Source organism: Pleurodeles waltl, chromosome 9 (assembly GCF_031143425.1).
Source record: "Pleurodeles waltl isolate 20211129_DDA chromosome 9, aPleWal1.hap1.20221129, whole genome shotgun sequence".
Lineage (NCBI taxonomy): Eukaryota > Metazoa > Chordata > Amphibia > Caudata > Salamandridae > Pleurodeles > Pleurodeles waltl.
This window is the reverse complement of record NC_090448.1, coordinates 334,475,948-334,496,375: the sequence shown is the minus strand read 5'-3', so window position 1 is coordinate 334,496,375 and position 20,428 is coordinate 334,475,948. Positions and strand designations below refer to the sequence as shown.

Sequence of the window (20,428 nt, the reverse complement as noted above, 5' to 3'; positions counted from 1 at the left end):
CCCAGAATCCATTGCAAATGTCAAAATCTTGCTAAAATAAAAACACTTTTTCCTCACATTTTGGTGACAAAGTTCAGGAACCTGAGAGGAGCCACAAATTTTCTTCCACCCAGTGTTCCCCCAAGTCTCCCGATAAAAATGTTAACCTCACTTGTGTGGGTGGCCCAGGTGCATGCAACAGAAAAAGGCCAAAAACTTGTAGAGATTGAGGAGATAGCACAGCAAGTTGATAAGCACATATTTTTCTTTTGTACATCTTTAGGCTGAATCTGCTTTGGGCACCCACACAAGACCACTCGCCCACCAACAAAGTTGGTGGCATGCTTCGTGATCGGGGTCCCACCGAGTCACCTAGCGTGTCACGGTTGTGCTGCGATGCCTGATTACAGCGGAGCAAGTTTTGTCATTTTTAGCACACATACTGGTTGGATTTGGCACAAGGGTGAGTGATGATTCAGTAGATCACATGTTATTAACAAGAGATTTCACAAAAGTGAAATTCACTGTTAATAACTGAAAGGCCAAAAAACTGAACCAATGACTCGCAGCTCGTGAGCTGTAAAGCTGCATCAATGCAACAACCGCTTTACAGTCCATTCATAGAGCTTTCATACAGGACTTGCACAAGACCATTCACGCCGCCAGCCGCACGCCCAGCACATTACAACACTCATCAACAGCGCCATTCAAGGGCCCATCACTTTCATATGCCCACATGCCTGATAAAGCAATCACACCAGCTGATGGGAGTGTGTGGACTAGTGTTTGGCTGGCAACGCCAGCCAAGCGCCGCTCCACGCACACCGCCAGCCAAGCGCCGCTCCACGCACACCGCCAGCCAAGCGCCACTCCACACACACCGCCAGCCAAGCGCCACTCCCCGCACACCGACAGCCAAGCACCACTCCATGCACACCATCACTTTTTTTGTTGTTTTTAAACAACAAAGACACCACTAACTAATTATAAGTACAAAACTACAAACACAAACGCTCTAACTGAATACATGACAGTAATGCCAACAGTGAAACTGAACATATGAAAATATAAAATGGCAGTTTACGCTCACTGTAGTTCCCAGTAATTCTTCTGTGTGTGGTAATTCATGAAACTGCCTGCCACACACAGCCCAGGCTTTTAAGGACAGTCTGGGCAGTACATCCGGCTCTCCCTCTGGATACCTCTTCGGGCACAAACTCTCCATTTCTTAGTGGGAAAGTCTTTCTTGGGAGTGGGAGGAATCTGATCAGGAAAGTGGCGATCTTTCAATCTAGCCACCTCCTCCACAACTGCTACTCTAGGAACTCTTGCATGATCCACCATAACAAGGCTCTCTATCACTGACTCCTGAAATTTCACAAATTTCATCCTTGACTCAGGGGAACAATCCTTAAACACAATAAACACATTAAAAGTTGCCAGATTGAACAAATTGACGGCCAACTTTTTATACCCCATGTAAGACTTACGAACAGCAATGTAGGGCTCCAACCTCTGACCTAATCGCTCAGCACCACCCATGTGCTTATTGTAATCTAAAATGTACACAGGTTTGCGCACTTCAGCAAATTGACCCCAAACAGGCGAATTACTCATCATGGATGGTAGTTAGCATGTACACATCCATTCTGTCTACAAATTTCAGAGCTAGCATCTCATGCTTCCGCAAGGCACTGCACTGTCTCCTCTCAAGCTTTTTTATTGACAAGATCACTTGGATAGCCTTTCCGGTTAGAGTGGATTGTGCCACAAGCAAGTGTCCACTCTGACCAACTCATTGAACAACTGAACTCCAGTGTAGAAGTTATCTACATAGAAATGGTGGCCTTTGTTAAACAGTCGTCTACCAAGTTCCCACACAATTTTTTCGTTAACTCCAAAAGTGGGCGGACAACCAGGGGAGTAAATACTGGAATCCCTCCCAGTGTAGACCCGTAAATTATAAACCTATCCTGTACTACTTTTTGACAGCATATACAATTTAATTCCATACCGTGCCCTCTTGCTGGGAATGTACTGCCTGAAAACCAAATGACCCTTGAACAGGACCAAAGACTCCCCATACTTATTTCTTTGCCTGGCACATAGACCTCTGAAAACCGATCCACAAAATGATCAAGGACAGTCCTAATCTTAAAAAGACAGTCACAATCGGGGTGATCTTGTGGCAAGGCTAAAGCTTTGTCAACAAAAGGCAGCATCCGAAGAAGCAAATACTGATTACAAGTCATTGTTGCTGGAAATACAGCCGTTGCCCTCAAGGGACTAGTAGACCAATAAGAAGCCAGTTACGGCTTCCTTATCAACCCCATCAAAAAAGTCAGACCCAAGAACTTTCTCATCTCTTCCAAATTTGTGGGAACCCAATGGGTAGCTCTAGACTGAGGCCCAAGTCTAGCAGCGTTGTCCCTCAAATTCTGCTGCGCATACAAATTAGTCTGCTCAACAAATCTCTTCCAAAAATACATAGGGGGTCATTCTTACTTTGGCGGGCGGCGGAGGCCGCCCGCCAAAGTAACCCCGTCAGAACACCGCACCGCGGTCGAAAGACCCCTGCGGTGATTCTGAGATTTGCCCTGGGCTGGCGGGCGGCCGCCAAAAGGCCGCCCGCCAGCCCAGGGCAAATCAACCTTCCCACGAGGACGCCGGCTCAGAATTGAGCCGGCGTAGTGGGAAGGTGCGACGGGTGCAGTGGCACCCGTCGCGTATTTCAGTGTCTGCATAGCAAATCAAATCAAATCATTAGCATTTATAAAGCGCGCTACTCACCCGTGCGGGTCTCAAGGCGCTAGGGACAAAGGGGGTGGTTATCGCTGCTCGAACAGCCAGGTCTTTAGGAGTCTCCGGAAAGCGGAGTGGTCCTGGGTGGTCCTGAGGCTGGTGGGGAGGGAGTTCCAGGTCTTGGCCGCCAGGAAGGAGAAAGATCTCCCACCCGCCGTGGAGCGTCGGATGCGAGGGACGGCGGCGAGTGCGAGGCCAGAGGAGCGGAGGGGGCGGGTGGGGACGTAGAAGTTGAGCCGTCTGTTGAGGTATTCCGGTCCCTTGTCGTGGAGGGCTTTGTGTGCGTGGGTGAGAAGTCGGAAGGTGATCCTTTTGCTGACTGGGAGCCAATGCAGGTGTCTCAGGTGTGCGGAGATGTGGCTGTTGCAGGGTACGTCGAGGATGAGGCGGGCTGAGGCGTTTTGAATGCGTTGCAGGCGATTTTGGAGTTTGGCGGTGGTCCCAGCGTAGAGGGTGTTGCCGTAGTCCAGGCGGCTCGTGACGAGGGCGTGGGTCACGTTTTGTCTGGTGTCGGCGGGGATCCAGCGGAAGATCTTGCGGAGCATGCGGAGGGTGAGGAAGCAGGCGGAGGACACGGCGTTGACTTGCTTGGTCATGGTGAAAAGGGGGTCCAAGATGAAGCCGAGGTTGCGGGCGTGGTCTGCGGGGGTCGGTGCGGTGCCGAGGGCCGTGGGCCACCAGGAGTCGTCCCAGGCGGACGGGGTGTTGCCGAGGATGAGGACTTCAGTTTTTTCAGAGTTCAGCTTTAGGCGGCTGAGCCTCATCCAATCTGCAACGTCCTTCATACCCTCTTGTAGGTTGGTCTTGGCGCTGGCGGGGTCCTTGGTGAGGGAGAGTATAAGTTGGGTGTCGTCGGCGTAGGAGGTGATGATGATGTCGTGCTTGCGTACGATGTTAGCGAGGGGGCTCATGTAGACATTGAAGAGTGTCGGGCTGAGTGATGAGCCTTGAGGTACGCCGCAGATGATCTCAGTGGGTTCTGAGCGAAACGGAGGGAGGTAGACTCTTTGGGAGCGGTTTACGAGGAAGGAGGCGATCCAGTCCAGGGCCTGGTCTTGGATCCCGGTGGAGCGGAGGCGGGTGATTAGGGTACGGTGACAGACGGTGTCAAAGGCAGCCGAGAGGTCGAGAAGAATGAGGGCGACTGTTTCACCGTTGTCCATCAGGGTTCTGATGTCGTCTGTGACTGAGATGAGGGCGGTTTCAGTGCTGTGGTTGGTTCGGAATCCGGTCTGTGAGGGGTCGAGCAGGTTGTTGTCTTCCAGGAAGGTGGTCAGCTGTTTGTTGACGGTCTTCTCTATTACTTTGGCTGGGAAAGGCAGAAGGGAGATGGGGCGGAAGTTTTTCAGGTCGCTCGGGTCAGCCGTAGGTTTCTTTAGTAGGGCGTTGACTTCGGCGTGTTTCCAGCATTCGGGGAAGGTAGCAGAAGAAAAAGAAGAGTTGATGACGGTCTGGAGGTGCGGGGCAATGATGTTGTCGGCTTTGTTAAAGATGAAGTGCGGGCAGGGGTCCGAAGGGGCGCCGGAGTGGATAGAGTTCATGATGGATTTGGTTTCTTCCGTGCTGATGTGGGTCCAGTTGTTGAGGGTGATGGTCGGGGATGTGGGTTCGGTGGTGTTAGGTTGGGTCTGGTGTCCGAAGCTGTCGTGGAGGTCGCTGATCTTGCGATGGAAGAAAGTGGCGAGGGATTCGCATAGATCCTGTGAGGGCGTGACGGCGTTGGCGTTGGCGCTGGGGTTGGAGAACTCCTTGACGATGCTGAAGAGTTCTCTGCTGTTGTGGCTGTTTTTGTCCAGTCTGTCGGTGAAAAAATTCCTTTTGGCAGTGCGGATCAGGTGGTGGTGTTTGCGGGTAGCGTTCTTGAGGGCGGTCATGTTGTCAGCGGTGCGGTCCTTGCGCCAGGCTTTCTCAAGTGCGCGACAAGTTTTCTTTGATTCTTTGAGGGTGTCAGAAAACCAGAGGGGTTTCTTGGTGGTGTTCTGTCGCTGCGAGCGTTTAAGGGGAGCAAGGTTGTCTGCGCAGTTGGAGATCCAGTTTGTGAGGTTGAGGGCTGCGACGTTGGGGTCGGTGGTGAGGGTGGGTTGGTTGGCGGCGAGTGCGGCGAAGAGTTGCTCTTCAGGGATCTTGTTCCACTGTCGGCGAGGGATGGGTTGAGTGCGGAGGTGGCGGGTCTCGCGTCGGAATGTGAAGTGGACGCAGCTGTGGTCGGTCCAATGAAGGGCGGAGGCGTGGCTGAAGAAGACGTGTTTGCTGACACTGTAGACACTGAAATACTTTGCGGGGCCCTCTTACGGGGGCCCCTGCAGTGCCCATGCCATTGGCATGGGCACTGCAGGGGCCCCCAGGGGCCCCGCGGCACCCCCTACCGCCATCCTGTTCATGGTGGGTTTCCCGCCATGAACAGGATGGCGGTAGGGGGTGTCTGAATCCCCATGGCGGCGGAGCGCGCTCCGCCGCCATGGAGGATTCAGAAGGGCAGCGGTAAACCGGCGGGTGACCGCCGGTTTACCCTTACTGACCGCGGCTGGACCGCCGCGGTCAGAATGCCCTTCGGAGCACCAACTCCAAGAAATTGACAGCCAAAAGTTTTTCTGTATTTACTCTACACACTGGGAGACTATTAAAGGCAGGCAACTATGGCTGCTCCATGTTTGGGGCAACCCAGGTGTCAGGTCTTCCAATGGGAAGCCTTCAAGCCGCTGGCTGCTGCATCATTGTCAAATCGAAAACAGGCCCTTCATCTGCACTGAGAGTGGCTTCCTCATCAGAAGATTTCTCTCGGACAGAAAACTCACTCCTAGGTTCTCTCTTCCTACTCTGCCTCAGATGCAGAGTCTGTCTCATAATCATGGTCGGAAGACGACTCAAAAAGCATGCCAACAACCTGCTGAGCGGTCACTCTGCGGCTAGCCATGATCCTTTCTAAGAAGTGTGATGTGACAAATGCGCCAACAACAACCAGCACTGTCTAAAAAAAGTAATAAACAAAGTGTGGCTTTTATACAAAGAGTTATGTACTCAAAAACTATACCACTCATTTGCCTGAAAAATCTAGACTCACCAGCAACTAATCTGCACAGACTCAAAAATCACCAATGAAATCCCACTAAAAAGAAAAAAGAAAAGCATATTAGACATAAGACAATACAAATATTGTGCACACATCTAAGGAAAATTTCACACACAATCCTGCATTTAATACACCACCTACAAACATGTCATTCATGCATGGCAACAATACTCCTTTTGAGTAAATTTACTTACCTAAAATATGCAACTACGCAAACTGCAGGTCAACCACTGCCAAAATGAGCCACAACAAAAGAAGCAAAAGCTTTGAACATGAACAAAAAAGAGAAATAAACTGTTATAATGACAAATGCAAACACTTCGCCAGTTGAGAAACACCCCGCCACCAAACAGTTAAAAACTTTCCTTGGTGTCTAGTGGTCTCCTTGGAAGATGGGCCTAAATAAAATACTAGGCCGATCTGCCCCCAAAGGAGACAGAAACGGCATAAAATATTATGCCCCTGCACAAAAAAACACATACAAAATGAAAATCTCTGGTGCCTAGTGGATTCTGCCGGGGGCAGATGGGCCAAAAAAAGAAGTCCAATCTGCCCCAAGGAGGGCAGAACTGCCTAAAAGTGTTTCCCCCCAAACACTTTTAGGCAGTGCTGCCCCCCTTGGGGCAGATTGGCCTTTTTTTGACCCTTTGCCAAGGCGCCAACGCCCCCCACACACAAAGAAACAAATAACAACACATCCCTGGTGCCATTGTGGCTTCTAGCCCCCCAACACCCACCCACCCTGGGGCAGATCAGCTGAAAACTTATGAGACGATCTGCCCCCACAGAAGGCAGAAACTGCGTAGATGATTATGCCCCTTTTGGGGAGCGGCCATTGCCCAAGGAGCCACCCCCCCTCGCACAAAAACTATCACACACACAATCCCTGGTGCCTAGTGGATTCTGCCCCCCTTGGCGGCAGATGGGCCAAAAAAAACAAGGCAGATGGTGGCAGAACTGCCTAAAAGTGTTTCTCCCCCTAGGGGGGCGACACTTGCCCAAGAAGCCCGCCCTGCACAAAAAAAAACAAATAAAAACCCATCTCTGGTGCCATGATGGCTTCTACCCATCTGGGGGCAGATCGGATGAAAAATAATTAGCCGATCTGCCCCCAGGGGGGCAGAAACGGCATAGAAGATTATGCTCCGTTGGTTTAGCGGCCCTTGCCCAAGGGGCCGCCCCCGCACAAAACACTCTCTCACTCACACACATAATCCCTGGTGCATAGTGGATTCTGCCCCAAAAAACAAGGCCGATCTGCCCCCAAAGGGGGCAGAAGTACCTAAAAGTGTTTCTCTCCCTTAGAGGGGGTGACCCTTGCCAAGGGGCCGCTGCTCCGCACAAAAAAAAAAATGCATCCCTGGTGCCATCGTGGCTTCTAACCCCCTGGGGGCAGATCTGCTGAAAAATAATTAGCCAATCTGCCCCCGGGGGGCAGAAACTATGTAGATTATGCCCCCTTGTGGGAGCGGCCCATGCCCAAGGGACTGCCCCCGCACAAAACACCCACACGCACAGAAAACAAGTTCCCTGGTGCCTAGTGGGCATTCCTGCTGCCCGATCGCATTGCAAAATTGCTAAAAGGCATTGAGGGAAAGGAAAACCCTTTCCTTTCCTCCGATGCCACTTTTGCAAGCAATCACCCCCCCCCCCCCCTGGCTAGAGGAGAAACTTACCTCCTCTTTCCACAACGCGCTGGAAGCAAATGGCTTCCAGCACGTCAGGTGGCCTCTAATGATGTCAGCGCGCAATCGGCCCAGGCATCCGAGGGATTAAACTGTTATTAATGACGTGTAAACTTTGCACAGACAGTATTACCATGTAAAAAAATTAAAAATAATGAAGTAATGCTATAAAAAATCTGCTGCATAATTTGCCTTTGGTTTACCATGTTAATTGACAAAGCAAACTTTGCCCTCCGATACTGAAGAACAACAGCTGAACATAACTACACCAAATCTGGCAGAATGTTATATCTGTAATCAAAAGCATGCCTAGCTTAATTTGGTGTAAATCCTTTCACTAGGTTTTGGGAAATTTGTATTTAAAGAGTTGGTCGAGATAGTCATGAAGGGGTTAATCTCCTAGAAGAGATGAGTTAGTGACATCTGGAAAGTTGGGTCCCATGAGACCAAAACGTTTTTCGGTACTGCGGCACCTTGGACTGTTCCGCAGGACCTCGTACTCTGATTGGCGAGCTGCAGTATCTCTGAAGAAAGTTGTGGTGACCATTACAGAAGTCTGTCCCAGTGCCCTGAAAAACAAAAATAAAATATGAGCTGCTTGGTATGGACACCATGACCTCAAGGCACTTGTCGGAGGGAGCCAGAATTTCCCCTCCCCCAAAAAATGTTTTTTAAAATCGGACCGATGGCAGCCCTCTCATGGGGTTTTGTGGTACACCTGCAGGAGCCACTCTGCAAGCGTCTGTCCTTGGAATGGTACTGAGGTCCCATGCAAGCCTCCTCGGGGAAGCCTGCATGGTAACTGCAGCAGCATGAGGCATAAGCTTGTGTGGTGGATACTGCAGGATTACTGCAGTACTGGAAAGTGTTTACAAAAAAAAAACAGAATGCAAGGTAGAGATTGAGCGCAGGCCTGGGCCACCTGCCACCCTGCGGTGAGCTGCCAACCCCAGCTACAGATGGCCATAGGCCTTTCCACAGTGGGATTAGGCACATGTTGAAACTTGGGCACTAGGCCAAACGTCAAAAAAGACTACGCTCTGGCTCCCAATCGCTTGCCCACACTCCACGCATCCACCAAAGTAGAAGTGGAGGACGTGCCTTCTCCCACATAGCAGCAAGCACCTGGAACAGCCTCCCCATGTATCTCCGGACCATCACCTTGCTTCCTGAATTTCATAGATCCCTCAAGACTTGGCTATTTGAATGAGCTGCTGAGACCTGCAAACGCCTGGATACCCTCGAGGGTGACTAGTTGCGCTTTACAAATCCTGTTTGTTTGAATGAATGAATGATTGGTGTGTCAAACCCGAGGGATTCCCCCTGCTGCCAGTGGAACCGGCCTAGTGGCCAATGGAGAAGGTGTTGAGTGTCTGCTTGTTAAGGTTGAAGTACATACTCAGACCCCCACACCAGTCATAATCTCCCATATAGTCTAATTCTCTACTATCACCCCTATGTGGAAAAATGTTATTTATGGACGGAAAGTTGAAAAGTATGGCATGCGTCATACTTGGCCAGTACACCCCCTCAGGTTAAGGTGGTACTAACCTGGTGGGCTCAACCCGAAAAAAAAAAAATGTTGGGAAAGGGAGCTCAGATTAAAGTATGTCCTGGTAAATGTAGGAAACCAGATCTTACTCTAACAAAATTGCCCCTCTGCGTATCCTGGATGTCTCCTTTTATTAATTGGATCGCACAGGGTAGGATTAAAAACTGGTTGCTCTAGTCTCAGGAGCAACCTTAGAGGGTTATCTAGGAGTGATAAGGATTCACCACACCCCCACGTCAGTTAATGCCAACATGTTTCGGCTCACCAAAAGAGGGTACCCATCTGGAGAAATAATTTTGCTTCCAGGGATGGGGTCCTGGACCTTCGTCTGGTCATTTCTTTCACAAAGTCCCTACTGTCTGTCATACCTCATGCATAAAGTTAAGACTAATTCTTACCTAGTCCTTGTTAACACACCTAGTGATAAAACAACAAATATTAATGTCATTAATATGGACATTTATAGAAGAAAGTAGGAGATTATGCCACAGGGATGTGGAATTCCTGAGGGACATATTGTTTGGGGTCAAGGGCAACAGGTTTTCATCTTTGCGTCCTTGGGACAAGTAGACTCAACCCCCTTCAGCACAAACCCTTTGGCTGCCAGCTTACAGAGAAGGGAACTGTCTGCAGTTGAGGTAACGTGTGTCCATGTATTAATGCTGTTCCAACTTTTATATATGGTTCATTAATGAAAAGCCTTCATTGTTAGGGTGAGCGCTGTAAATAAATGTTTTAAGGTCACCCGCACTACTGACCGTGGTTCCGGTTAAAAAAACAAACAAAAAAAAAAAAGTGTACACACGTTTGAAAAGTTTAACAATGAGGCTAAGTATAATGCTCCCAGAATACTCTCCGATTAGATGCAGATGTTTGCAGAAGCTTGTAAGCAAAAGTGATAATTCTTTTCTTTCAAAATGAAATGTTCAGAAAAAAATGAAAGTAGGAAAAAAACCATTTCGCTAGTATGAAATTTTAGGTGCTGTTTCTTTGAAGCTTCATTTAGTAAAATGTGTTGTTGCATGCTAGTATTTCCAAAAAATATTCCAAATGGAAAATCAGTGCAAACATTTTCAACATGATTATGGGAAGGATGAAAATAAACAAGCACTGACAAAGCTAACCGATCTGACATTTTTTGTGAGTCTTTAAGGTTTTGTCAGTGCATATCTTATTTAGACATGGCTTTTGTAACACTTTTTTGTTGTGGGAGCTGCCATTGTAACAAGCACTTGCAGAAAAAAAAACGTTTTTGGTCTCAAAAAGCACACATTGCCACCAGTGGCGTAACAAAGGCCCCGCAGCCCCTCTCCAGGGGCCCCCTCAGCAAATCACCTGCCCTGAATGAGTCTGGAGGGGGGGCCCCTCCATGTTCCTTGCCCCCTCAATTTTCATTACGCCACTGATTGCCACAGAAGTTCCTGGCACTGAACAAAATGACTTTGTGTGCCAATATGCTCCGTGTAGAAGAGCAGAATGCAATCACTCACAGTAAAGCCAGGCGATAGAGAAATAGAAGTTTACTAAAAACAAAATGTCTTGGTTAATGCCAGACCTAATTAGGGACCCAGTTCTTAAAGAATGTCACAAAAGTGCACCCATGGTATGTCTTTGAATTAATGTCTTTAATGAATTCAGATAAACTTACAGAAGTAGACCAGGAAATTGTACTAGAAAAATATTTGTGAACTCTATTTTAGCACGAGCAAATATGCATGTGTAGATTTGCTCATATGAAAATCTATTGAGGGTTTGCAAGTTCACTTTCCCTCCAACAACGTTTTTGCCAACACTGGTAGAACTTCTACTTCTGCCACTATCAGGAATACATTTCCAACCTTTCTCAAAATATTAGAGAAGAGCTAGTGAAAATTCTTAAACTTGCAAGTTAGTAGGTTTGCAGACTCAAAGGCATTCCAGCCCTGGAACTATTGCTTACTGGGGGGCGTGGCCAGATGACCAAAGATGGCGCACGCTTAATCCCCTTGCTCCGGAGGGCCCTGCAGCTTATCCGTGCGCCAGGAGCCTGGCCTCGGGGCAACCCGCGGTTGCACTGCGGGGGGAGCCTGAGGGGACGAGCGGGAGAGCCGCAGAGCCCATTCCGGACCCTACTGTGCGGGTCCTGATTGCGCTGATGGCGCGGGGAGCCGGCGGCCTGTCCCGCGGAAGGAAGCCGGGGACTAAAGTTTAAATGCACGCCCGCGTGGGGCAAAATCAAGCTGCCGGGCGTGCTGGAAGCACCGGAGGCGGCGCTGACTTGCCGGGAACAGCGGCAAGTACCCAGGTCTGACGCCCCCTAGCAAGGTGAGCGCTGTGTACTGCTCTCCTGGCCCGGGGCAAAATTAAAAGACCCGCTGCAGCCGGGCGCGTGGCAGGGCTGGGCAGCTGAGGTGCAGAGAGGGGCACGGGGAGCCCAAATTGCGCAGCATTTGGAAGCGCTGGATTGTGCCACAACAACAGTGGGGTGGGGGGCCCTGGGGGACACCCCAGCACCCCCAAAATAAAGAAGACCCTGGGCCAGGCCCAGGTGGGGCACACCCGACTTGAGTGGGAGGCTGGAGAGGCAGCGCCAGCATAGAACATACGGCGGAGCACGTCTCCACCCCCGGAGTCACGCCTAGAACTGAGCAGCTGCCCCTGGAGGACCCCCAAGCGAAGTCAGCAGGAGAAGAACCTCGGTGGGCCGTAGGGGGCCCCAGAAGGGAGCGTCCACCAGTGCAGGACAAGAGGGGGCGCAGAAGCATGGGCCCTCCGCCGGCCCCTGGTAAACGGACACGACCAGACAGTGGGAAGTCTCTCATCCCTGTTGGGCACGTAAAGGGTCTGCTAGATGCAGGTGACTACTTAAGCGGCATTTCGGCAGACCGGGACGACGTAGACTGGGGGCCACAACACAGACTGAATCAGACTAAAGGGGGAGAACCCAGGCGGAGGAGAAGCCGCAATAATAGTCTGCCCACCGCCCCAGCCCCGGCGGTGCAACCCCCCAAATACTCAATGTCCCCCAAGAACTGACATAAACGTAAAGCCATGGACAGTACGACACCCGCCGAGCGGAAAGGGGGGGACCCTCAGGACCCTCCACAAACCAAAGTACAGGACACCTTAGACAGGATCCTGGGTGCAATTGAAGATACAAAGACAACGCTACAACACAACATCAATCAGGTCGCAGTTGAAGTAGGACTACTGAGGGCAGACCACCACAAACTGGCGGACAGAGTAAAGGAGACAGAGACCACACTGGCGGAAATTACACCGAAGCAAAAAGACCTAATGGCTGAGGTGACGTATCTCACGGACAGGGTGGCGCACCTGGAGCAGAGAGCGGAGGACGGGGAAGGGAGAAACCGCAGGAATAATGTGCGAGTGGTGGGACTCCCGGAGGGGGCGGAGGGCACGAATATGATGGAATTTCTTGAGGAGTGGTTACGCACAGTTGTGGCGCTGGGCTGCCTGACCCCCTTCTATACTCTAGAACGAGCGCACGGGTTGCCCTCGAGACCTCTCGCCCCGGGCAGGCCTCCCCGTGTGGCGATCGCCAGACTGCTGCACTACAGAGACATTCTCCTACAGAGGGCCAGAGAGGCAGGCCCCTTTAAGGTAGCGAACGAAGAGGTGACACTGTTCACAGACTTTACACTGGACGTCCAGACCGAGTGAGCCTCATTCCTGGCAGTTAAGAGGGTTTTAAGGGAAGAGGGAATCCAATACTCGCTTTCCTTACCGGCCAGGTTGAAAGTGATCCTGGATGGTAAGACCACATTCTTCCCGACCCCCGAGGAGGCGTGGGAATGGCTGGAGGCCCGTGGGACCCAATCGGGCGTCATGTGAGAGAGGGCCTGAACGGGAGTAGGTCCCGCCGTGGCTCGGGAAGGCGGCGAAACAGGAATCGCACCCACTTGGCGCCAACTCAGTCGCAGAAGGAAATGGGGAAGAAGGCGGCACTGGAGGCAGCAGCCTTCATGAGCAGAGAGGAGTCCCCTCCGGAGGGTTCCGGTGGAGAATCAGATAACACGGTGGTGTCCTCGGCGGGGGGCTCGGGCTGCTCGGTGCGGCTCCGAGGGTGACCCCACAGACAGCAGATGAACTTGGAAAGCGGAACACATAATATGACTGTGAGGAGAAGCGTGCGATTCTGAGGCCCCTCTGAGCACGGCCCCCCCAACCGGAATCGCGTCCATTCCGTCAGACTGCCGAGAACTATAATTAAATGTTTTAATAAGTTGCACTGTTGCACAGGTTTCTGGGCAACCTTCTTTTTGAAAGGCACCCTGGGAGGGGGAGTTGGGTCACGCAATTGTTAGTTCTGATGGCGCTTTGGGAGATGTGGTTTGACAGTATTAGATATCTGGTAAGACTCCGGGGGATGCCGGCCACTGGGGCGGGCTGGGAAGGCTGTTACACGAATGATATACCTACATGGCAGAATATAACCTTCTAACATGGAACGTACGGGGGATGGTGACGCCAATTAAAAGACATAGAATATTGTCCTACTTAAAGAGAAGGGGCTTTCAGTTGGCGATGCTGCAAGAGACCCATTTAGCAACAGGAGAAGTAGAGAAGCTAAGAAGCAGGTGGAGAGGGCAGGAGTTCGCCACAGAATACTCTGCATATGCCAGGGGGGTGCTGATCTGGGTACGCGCTGGGGTCCCATTTGAAATAGAATCCACCAACATTGATCATCAAGGCAGGTTTGTGATCGTGGATGGGAAATTACATGGCCCTCCAATTGTCCTGAGTTGTATATACCCCCCAATCAAGATCAGGTCCCCTTCATGACACGGTTATCTAGTCATCTCACGTGCCAGCGAATGGGAGAACTATTAATCAGGGGAGATTTCAATAGCGTGCTAGACATAGACCTGGACCGATCTACCCCACCACTACCAGGGGCGGCGACATGTAAGGTAGGCAAAAAACTAAGAGAATGGTTGGATTCTTGGGGGCTGGTGGACGTCTGGCGTGAACAGCACCTTAACGACAAAGATTACTCATACTACTCAGGCCTCCACCGAGTGCACACCAGAATAGATAGAGTGGTCTGCACAGCAAACCTAGTGCAGGGAATGATTCACTCAGAATATCTGGGACGTACCCTGTCGGACCACAACCCCTTACTGCTGACTTGGAGGGTGACGGAAGATAGGCCCCCCATCCCAATGTGGAGGCTGGCCGCTGCTGCCCTAGAAGATCAGGCATACAGAGACGCCCTCCGTCTCTACCTGGCTGACCATATTAAAATTAATAAGGGATCTACCCCCTCCAGATCTACGGAGTGGGAGACTCTTAAAGTAACGACCAGAGGTTACTGTATGGGACAGACGGCCGGGGTGAGACGTACACTTGAACAGGAACTGACTAGTTTAGAGAAGAGAATACACGAGGGGGAGCGGAAACAGGGAGCAGATGAACAGGAGAGTGAGGGATATGACCAGGCACGGGGAGCCCACTCCCAGGTCGAAGAACAACTCCGGTGCCACAATATGCAGAAATATCTTGCTTCATTACAATCAGAGGAGGGCAAATCAGGCAGAATTCTGGCGTGGTTGGTGAGACCAGGAGGGGAGGGTGAGCCCATTATGAGTGTGCTGGACAAGGAGGGGGATCGAAGACATATCCCAGGCCCTATAAATGATGCTTTCAAAGAATACTATACTCATTTATATAGGAAGCCCGGTGAACTTAGGACAACTGCGCTCGATAGTTTTTTTTTGCGGCGGCTCCCTTTGACAACATTGACAAATGAGGAGCGGGATGGGCTAGGGGGCCCGGTGACGGTGGAGGAGGTCCGTGATGCTATATCACAACTAGCCCCTGGGAAGACTCCAGGGACGGACGGCCTCTCCGTGGACTTTTACAAGAGGTATGGGACTCTACTGGCCCCCCAGTTGGTGGAAATGTACACAGAGGCACTACACTGCGGTGAGCTACCGGATACACTGAGGGAGGCATTGGTGGTCCCTCTACCCAAGTCGAAATCAAAGGAGGCTTCAGTGGCCGACTTTCGCCCCCTGTCAATGCTGAATAGCGATTTTAAAATACTCAGTAAGATCATGGCCAACCGTTTGCTTAGCTACATACCCACACTGGTACACGTAGACCAGAACGGTTTTGTCCCGAATCTAAGTACCTCCCTGAATTTAAGGCGCCTCTTCACTGTCCTACATACGCCCAGGGAAGAGAAACCCACAGTGGGAGTATTACTTGCAGTGGACTTCGAGAAAGCCTTCGACTCGGTCAGGTGGGACTACCTGAGAGCAGTGATGCAGTGAATGGGGCTGGGTGAGGGTTGGGTAAAATGGGTGGACTTATTATACGTGTCCCCCCTGGCTAGGGTGAGAATGGGCAGGACGGTATCTTACACCTACCCAATATATAGGGGAACTAGACAGGGATGCCCTCTGTCGCCACTACTATTCGCCCTGGCCATCGAGCCACTGGCGGCCCAGATGCGAGGGGATGGCGTGGGTAAAGGTGTGCAATGGGGACGATCGGAGCATGTCATTTCACTATACGCGGACGATATACTCATCTATCTTAGGGACGGAGAGACTGGACTCCCCTAGGCACCAAGGAGCTTAGAGCGTTTCGGGACTCTGTCGAGACTGCACCTAAACAGAGGCAAAACATTTGTTTTCCCCATACTACCGAGCTGCGACCGCCCCGCCTCGTGTCCATGGGACGTGGGTTGGGCCCCGAGTACCTTTAAGTACATAGGTATGCAAGTGTTTCACGAAGTGGGGGACCTACAGGACGATAACCTCAGTAGGGCACTTCGTTCCCTGCGGGCTTCTGTGAGGTTCAGGCGCTCCTTGAAGTTAACTATAATGGCTAGGGTATCCTTGTCTAAAATGATCTTACTACCCCGCCTCCTTTATTACTTCGCTAATTTACCACTGCTGATCCCATCGGCGTGGTTCCGCGAATTAAACACCCTGCTCAGGGAACTTATATGAGATGATGGCCGCAGACGCACAGCACTCTCGACCCTCTGCAGGCCGACCCACTCGGGGGGGGCCTGGGAGTCCCAGACTTTGAGACCTATTATTTGGCATCCCAACTGCAATGGGTATCCGGGTGGTTTGCTGGAAAGGGACAGCTGGACAGGAGTATCGTCCATGGAGAGGTAGGCATAGAGTGGATTGTCGCACGGATGATAAATAGAAAGATGACCCCTCAAGCAGACAGCCTGATGACGAGGGTAGCTGCAGCGTGTTGGAAGAGATGCGCGAGAAGAGTGGGACCACCATACTCCCCAGCGCTACTGCTATTGGTTTTGGGGGCGGATGCGGTTGGGGATGTGTCCGACGGGCACTGGGCTGGGACCCTGGAAGAAATCTGGGGTGGAGACAGTAGGGGAGCTGTTCCGGGAGGGTGTGCTGAGATCCTTCACTGACCTAACGGACGGGGGAGTCCCACGGGGACAGTTCCTCTTATATCGGAAGCTGATACACACCCTAAGAGAACACTGGGAAACGATTAATGCAGAACCTGCCACCCAGAGGGTATTACATCTCCTGTTGACATCTGGGGAGGACACCCACTTAATTTCTAAACTTTACCGGGCCCAAAACGAGGAAGCATTGGACTCACTGCAGCCCCAGAGAGAGAGATGGGAAAGGACGGTGGGAAGGGAGTTAACGGACGCGGAGTGGGGTAGGGCACTGGCTTACCCTTGGACAGTCTCCCGAAACACTTGGCTGAGATATATTCAGTACAATTATATTCACAGGACGTACCTTACCCCGCACCGACTGTCGCTAATCTACGGCGAAGTCCCCAAGACATGCCCCAGATGCGACGATGCGAACGCTGACTTTGACCACATGGTGTGGAGCTGCCCAGACCTTCTGCAAGGTTGGGTCGCGGTACTAGCTGACCTAGCGCGATTGTTTGAGGTAGAACTGGCTCTGTCTCCAACTACATGTTTACTGGGTCTTAAATCGGGTCTCCCACTTGGGAAGGTGAAGGGGCGCTTCCTGGACCTAGCTCTGGTCCTCTATAGGAGACGGATCACGATGGGCTGGAAAGTGCCCAGGTGCCCTCTAATGAATGAGTGGAGGCGTGATGTGGCGAAGTGGGCTAGAGCGGAACTACAAGTTCTAAAGAGTGAGGAAGCGCGGGGCCTCCGTCAAACCCCTATTGCCCCGTCATGGGAAGAAATACTGACAAGCTGGGACAGCATGGCGAGGGGAGGGGGACAACTGCAGAAGGGCCAGAATGAATAGTAGTCCGGGGAATATGGAAGAAGGAAGGGGAAGACATAACACCTGCTGTGGTGGGGCCCATGAGGGAGGCCAGGGGCCACGTGGGGCGGAGGAGGCAGCGGGACCGAACTGAGCGCAATAGGGCGTAGATAGACTTGACCCAGAAGCCCACCTACCCACCACTGAGCGGGGGAGACTGTAAATTGGGAATGGCACCAGCCCGGCCCCAGTGGAGAAGAAAAGTGGCCCATCCAACGATTGAAATTACTTACTCACAATAGCGCCATCACGTTAAAATAATAGTTAATATTAGTTAAGACTGTTATGTAAACACAAAAACAAAACGGTGTCACGGCATGCACACGGAAGGAATGAATATCCAAGAGACCTTAACGAGCCAGGCACTCTGAAAATTTTATTCTGAAGTTACATACATAAAAAGAACAATATGATGTAAGCCCTAGAACATGCAGCAGCTCGGTGTGCTATTAACAATGATGACTGCGAACTGAACGGGAACCTGTTGATGCCATAATTTGAATTGTATATGTAAGACAGTGAAATGTTAATAAAAATATATTTAAAAAAAAAAAAAAAGAACTATTGCTTACTGCTTCCTCCAGCCCCAGCATGTAGATCTGCGGAAAGGTGGCAATATAAGGAAATTTCTAAAGTAGGGATTGAAATTGCAAGTATTCAAGCCCTACTATTGTAGTAGCCTTGACATAACCAGAGAGGCCATTATCAGAGCTCTTACATAATGCAATTACTGCCATAATTTGTTGCTGCACTACATAGAACCAAAGGGGACAAGTAGATTTTTTTTACAGGACAAGAAGATTTAAGAAACAACCTGTCCTTTGGCCAAGTAGATATTTTATTATATTCCACATCCCTGATGCCAAAAGCACACTGGTGTGAAATCACTTGCTCCTAAAAACACAGTGAAAAATCACTCCGTCCCTGGAAGCAACATTTGTTCTCCAGGCAGGTATATTCTCTTCTGATGGAGTGATTTGATCTGCATTTCTCCATGGCGTACCACCTACAGACCATTGGGTTGGTGAAACATTTTAAGAAGACTCTTAAGAGCATGATGGGAACTCTGGCAGTCTTCATCTAAATGGTCACTTTAAGCAAATGCTAAAATCCTATTTCTAAACTCTGAGTATGCCTTTTAATATGCCATTGTAACTGCTGTACCGCGCTAGTAAATGTTTGGTTGTGGTGCAGAGAGAAACTGGGATCGTCACTAATAGTCATGCGTCTTTCTTCTTTCTACAGGCTGGTGTGACTCATGTGATCCTGGCTGTCAGTTATATGTCTGAGATGTTGGAGAAGGAAATGAAGGAACAGGAACAAAGGGTGAGAGTTTGTTTCCCTTTACTGAGTGTTTTTTTTTTTTCTCTTCAGGCCAGTCTTTTAGTTTAGTTTATTAAACTTCATAAACATCATCTATAATTTCTCCAGACACATCATAAACTACTTTGTTTAAATATTGAAAACACATTTCTACTTATTTGAAACTTCAATTGCAAATCAAGGTAAAAGGATTAGAATTAGAGGTGGTGATTGTTTAGATTTGTATGATAAGCAGAGGTAAACCTGGAAGAATGCAGTGAAGTAATGCATGAGGAGCAAGTACAGTTGAGAAATGTAGTTGACAGTGTGACTATTCCTTTGCTTTGTAGGACATTCAGTCTTAAGAAGAAGGGTCTGAACCTGCATTGCAATGTTTTTATGGCGTTGCTACTTAAATATAGGTATGGTGTCATCCTCTTCAGTCTCATCTCTTGCATTGTTTTTCCAAATCCTGGTAGAAAGTGAGTGCATTCAAAAATTCCTAACAAAATGCCAGCCTCGTGTTGATGGTTGGACCGCCGCAACTGTGTCGGTCTGACTGCCACATCACAACCCTGGTGGACAGTCCCGCCAGGGGACCACCATCTCCGCTGGGGACATGGTTAACGATGGGTCGACAGCACCCAGACTTGTACTCTGCAACGGCCGTGCTGAACTCTGTGCCACCGTGCTGATTACAACCCCACTTTCTGCCAGCCTTTCCATGGTGGTTACCCCGCTGGTGAAAAGCCAGTGCTGGGGCCCAGGAGGAGCCCCTGCACAGCCCATGGCATGGCTTTGCAGACAGTGCGCATTCCAATGGTGTTGGGGTGCTATGGTATTGGTCTCAGCTTCCTTAAGGGAGTCGAGGCCAATACCGTAGCACTGTTCCCGCCGGGCAGCCTGGCTAGAACCTCGTAATACAATGTTCCTGCCGGTCACCACCACCATGGCTTGTCCGGCTGCCAAACTCATAATAAGGCCCTAATTCTAGAAAAAGGTAAACATTTTGTCTTCTCCTTCCCCAGTAATGTTTAAGCAATAACTGTCCAGATACCTTGCAGGTCAGACCTTGCAAACCATGCCTATTTTGGACTTCTGTGCCTACAAAATGCTACTGTGAAAACTGACATCGCAAAGCAAGCTTGCAACATCGCCTCTATTTGAATATTCAGGCGTCACATTAGCATTGGGTAAAATTCAGCTATTCAGCATTGACGAGAAAGTCCATCTTAACCTTTGAAATGTTTCCATTGTTACAATCCGTCTAAAACGTCTCTCTTTAGCACCATGTCTTTGCGCCTAATGCTTTTTCTTTGCTGTGGACCTTAATACTTTTTGGCTTGTTGTTTATATGGTGTTTGGTGCTTATGTTTTAAGCTGACTTGGATTTAAGTCAGTTAGAGCACTTCTGCATAGAACCCATTTTTCACTTAATCCTTGTTGGTGCTTGTTGTCATCAGTGAGTATCACAACCCTGGCAGTTTAACAAATTTTTTTATTGCAAAATTATCTCTTTGGAAATTATTTAATGGGATGAAGTGTTCTAGTTAAGTTGCTCTAGTCCTGCTTATACTAAACTATATCTATGTTTGCCACACTATTCTTGGATGTGGGATTTTCAAATATTGCTGACCGGCTTTTCCAGGGCACATGCTGTCGTGATTTGTTATGCTTTGTGGGGTATTTTCACTTTAATTTGCTGTTATTTTTCCAACTATTTCTTCTGTGTTTCCATTCTTCCTTTAGATATAGGCATTTGGACCAAAACAATATTCTTTTTGCT

At 49.9% G+C, this 20,428-nt stretch overlaps 1 protein-coding gene across 1 annotated transcript in view; it reads left to right on the top strand.

Moving 5' to 3' along the window:
* The window catches only part of GMPPB (GDP-mannose pyrophosphorylase B), a 204,452-nt gene that overhangs the window by 32,767 nt on the left and 151,257 nt on the right, over positions 1 to 20,428 (top strand). Inside the window, exon 3 of the mRNA XM_069206870.1 lies at positions 18,586 to 18,666. Within this exon, the coding sequence (XP_069062971.1) occupies positions 18,586 to 18,666 (81 nt within the window). The remainder of the gene's footprint in view (positions 1 to 18,585; positions 18,667 to 20,428) is intronic.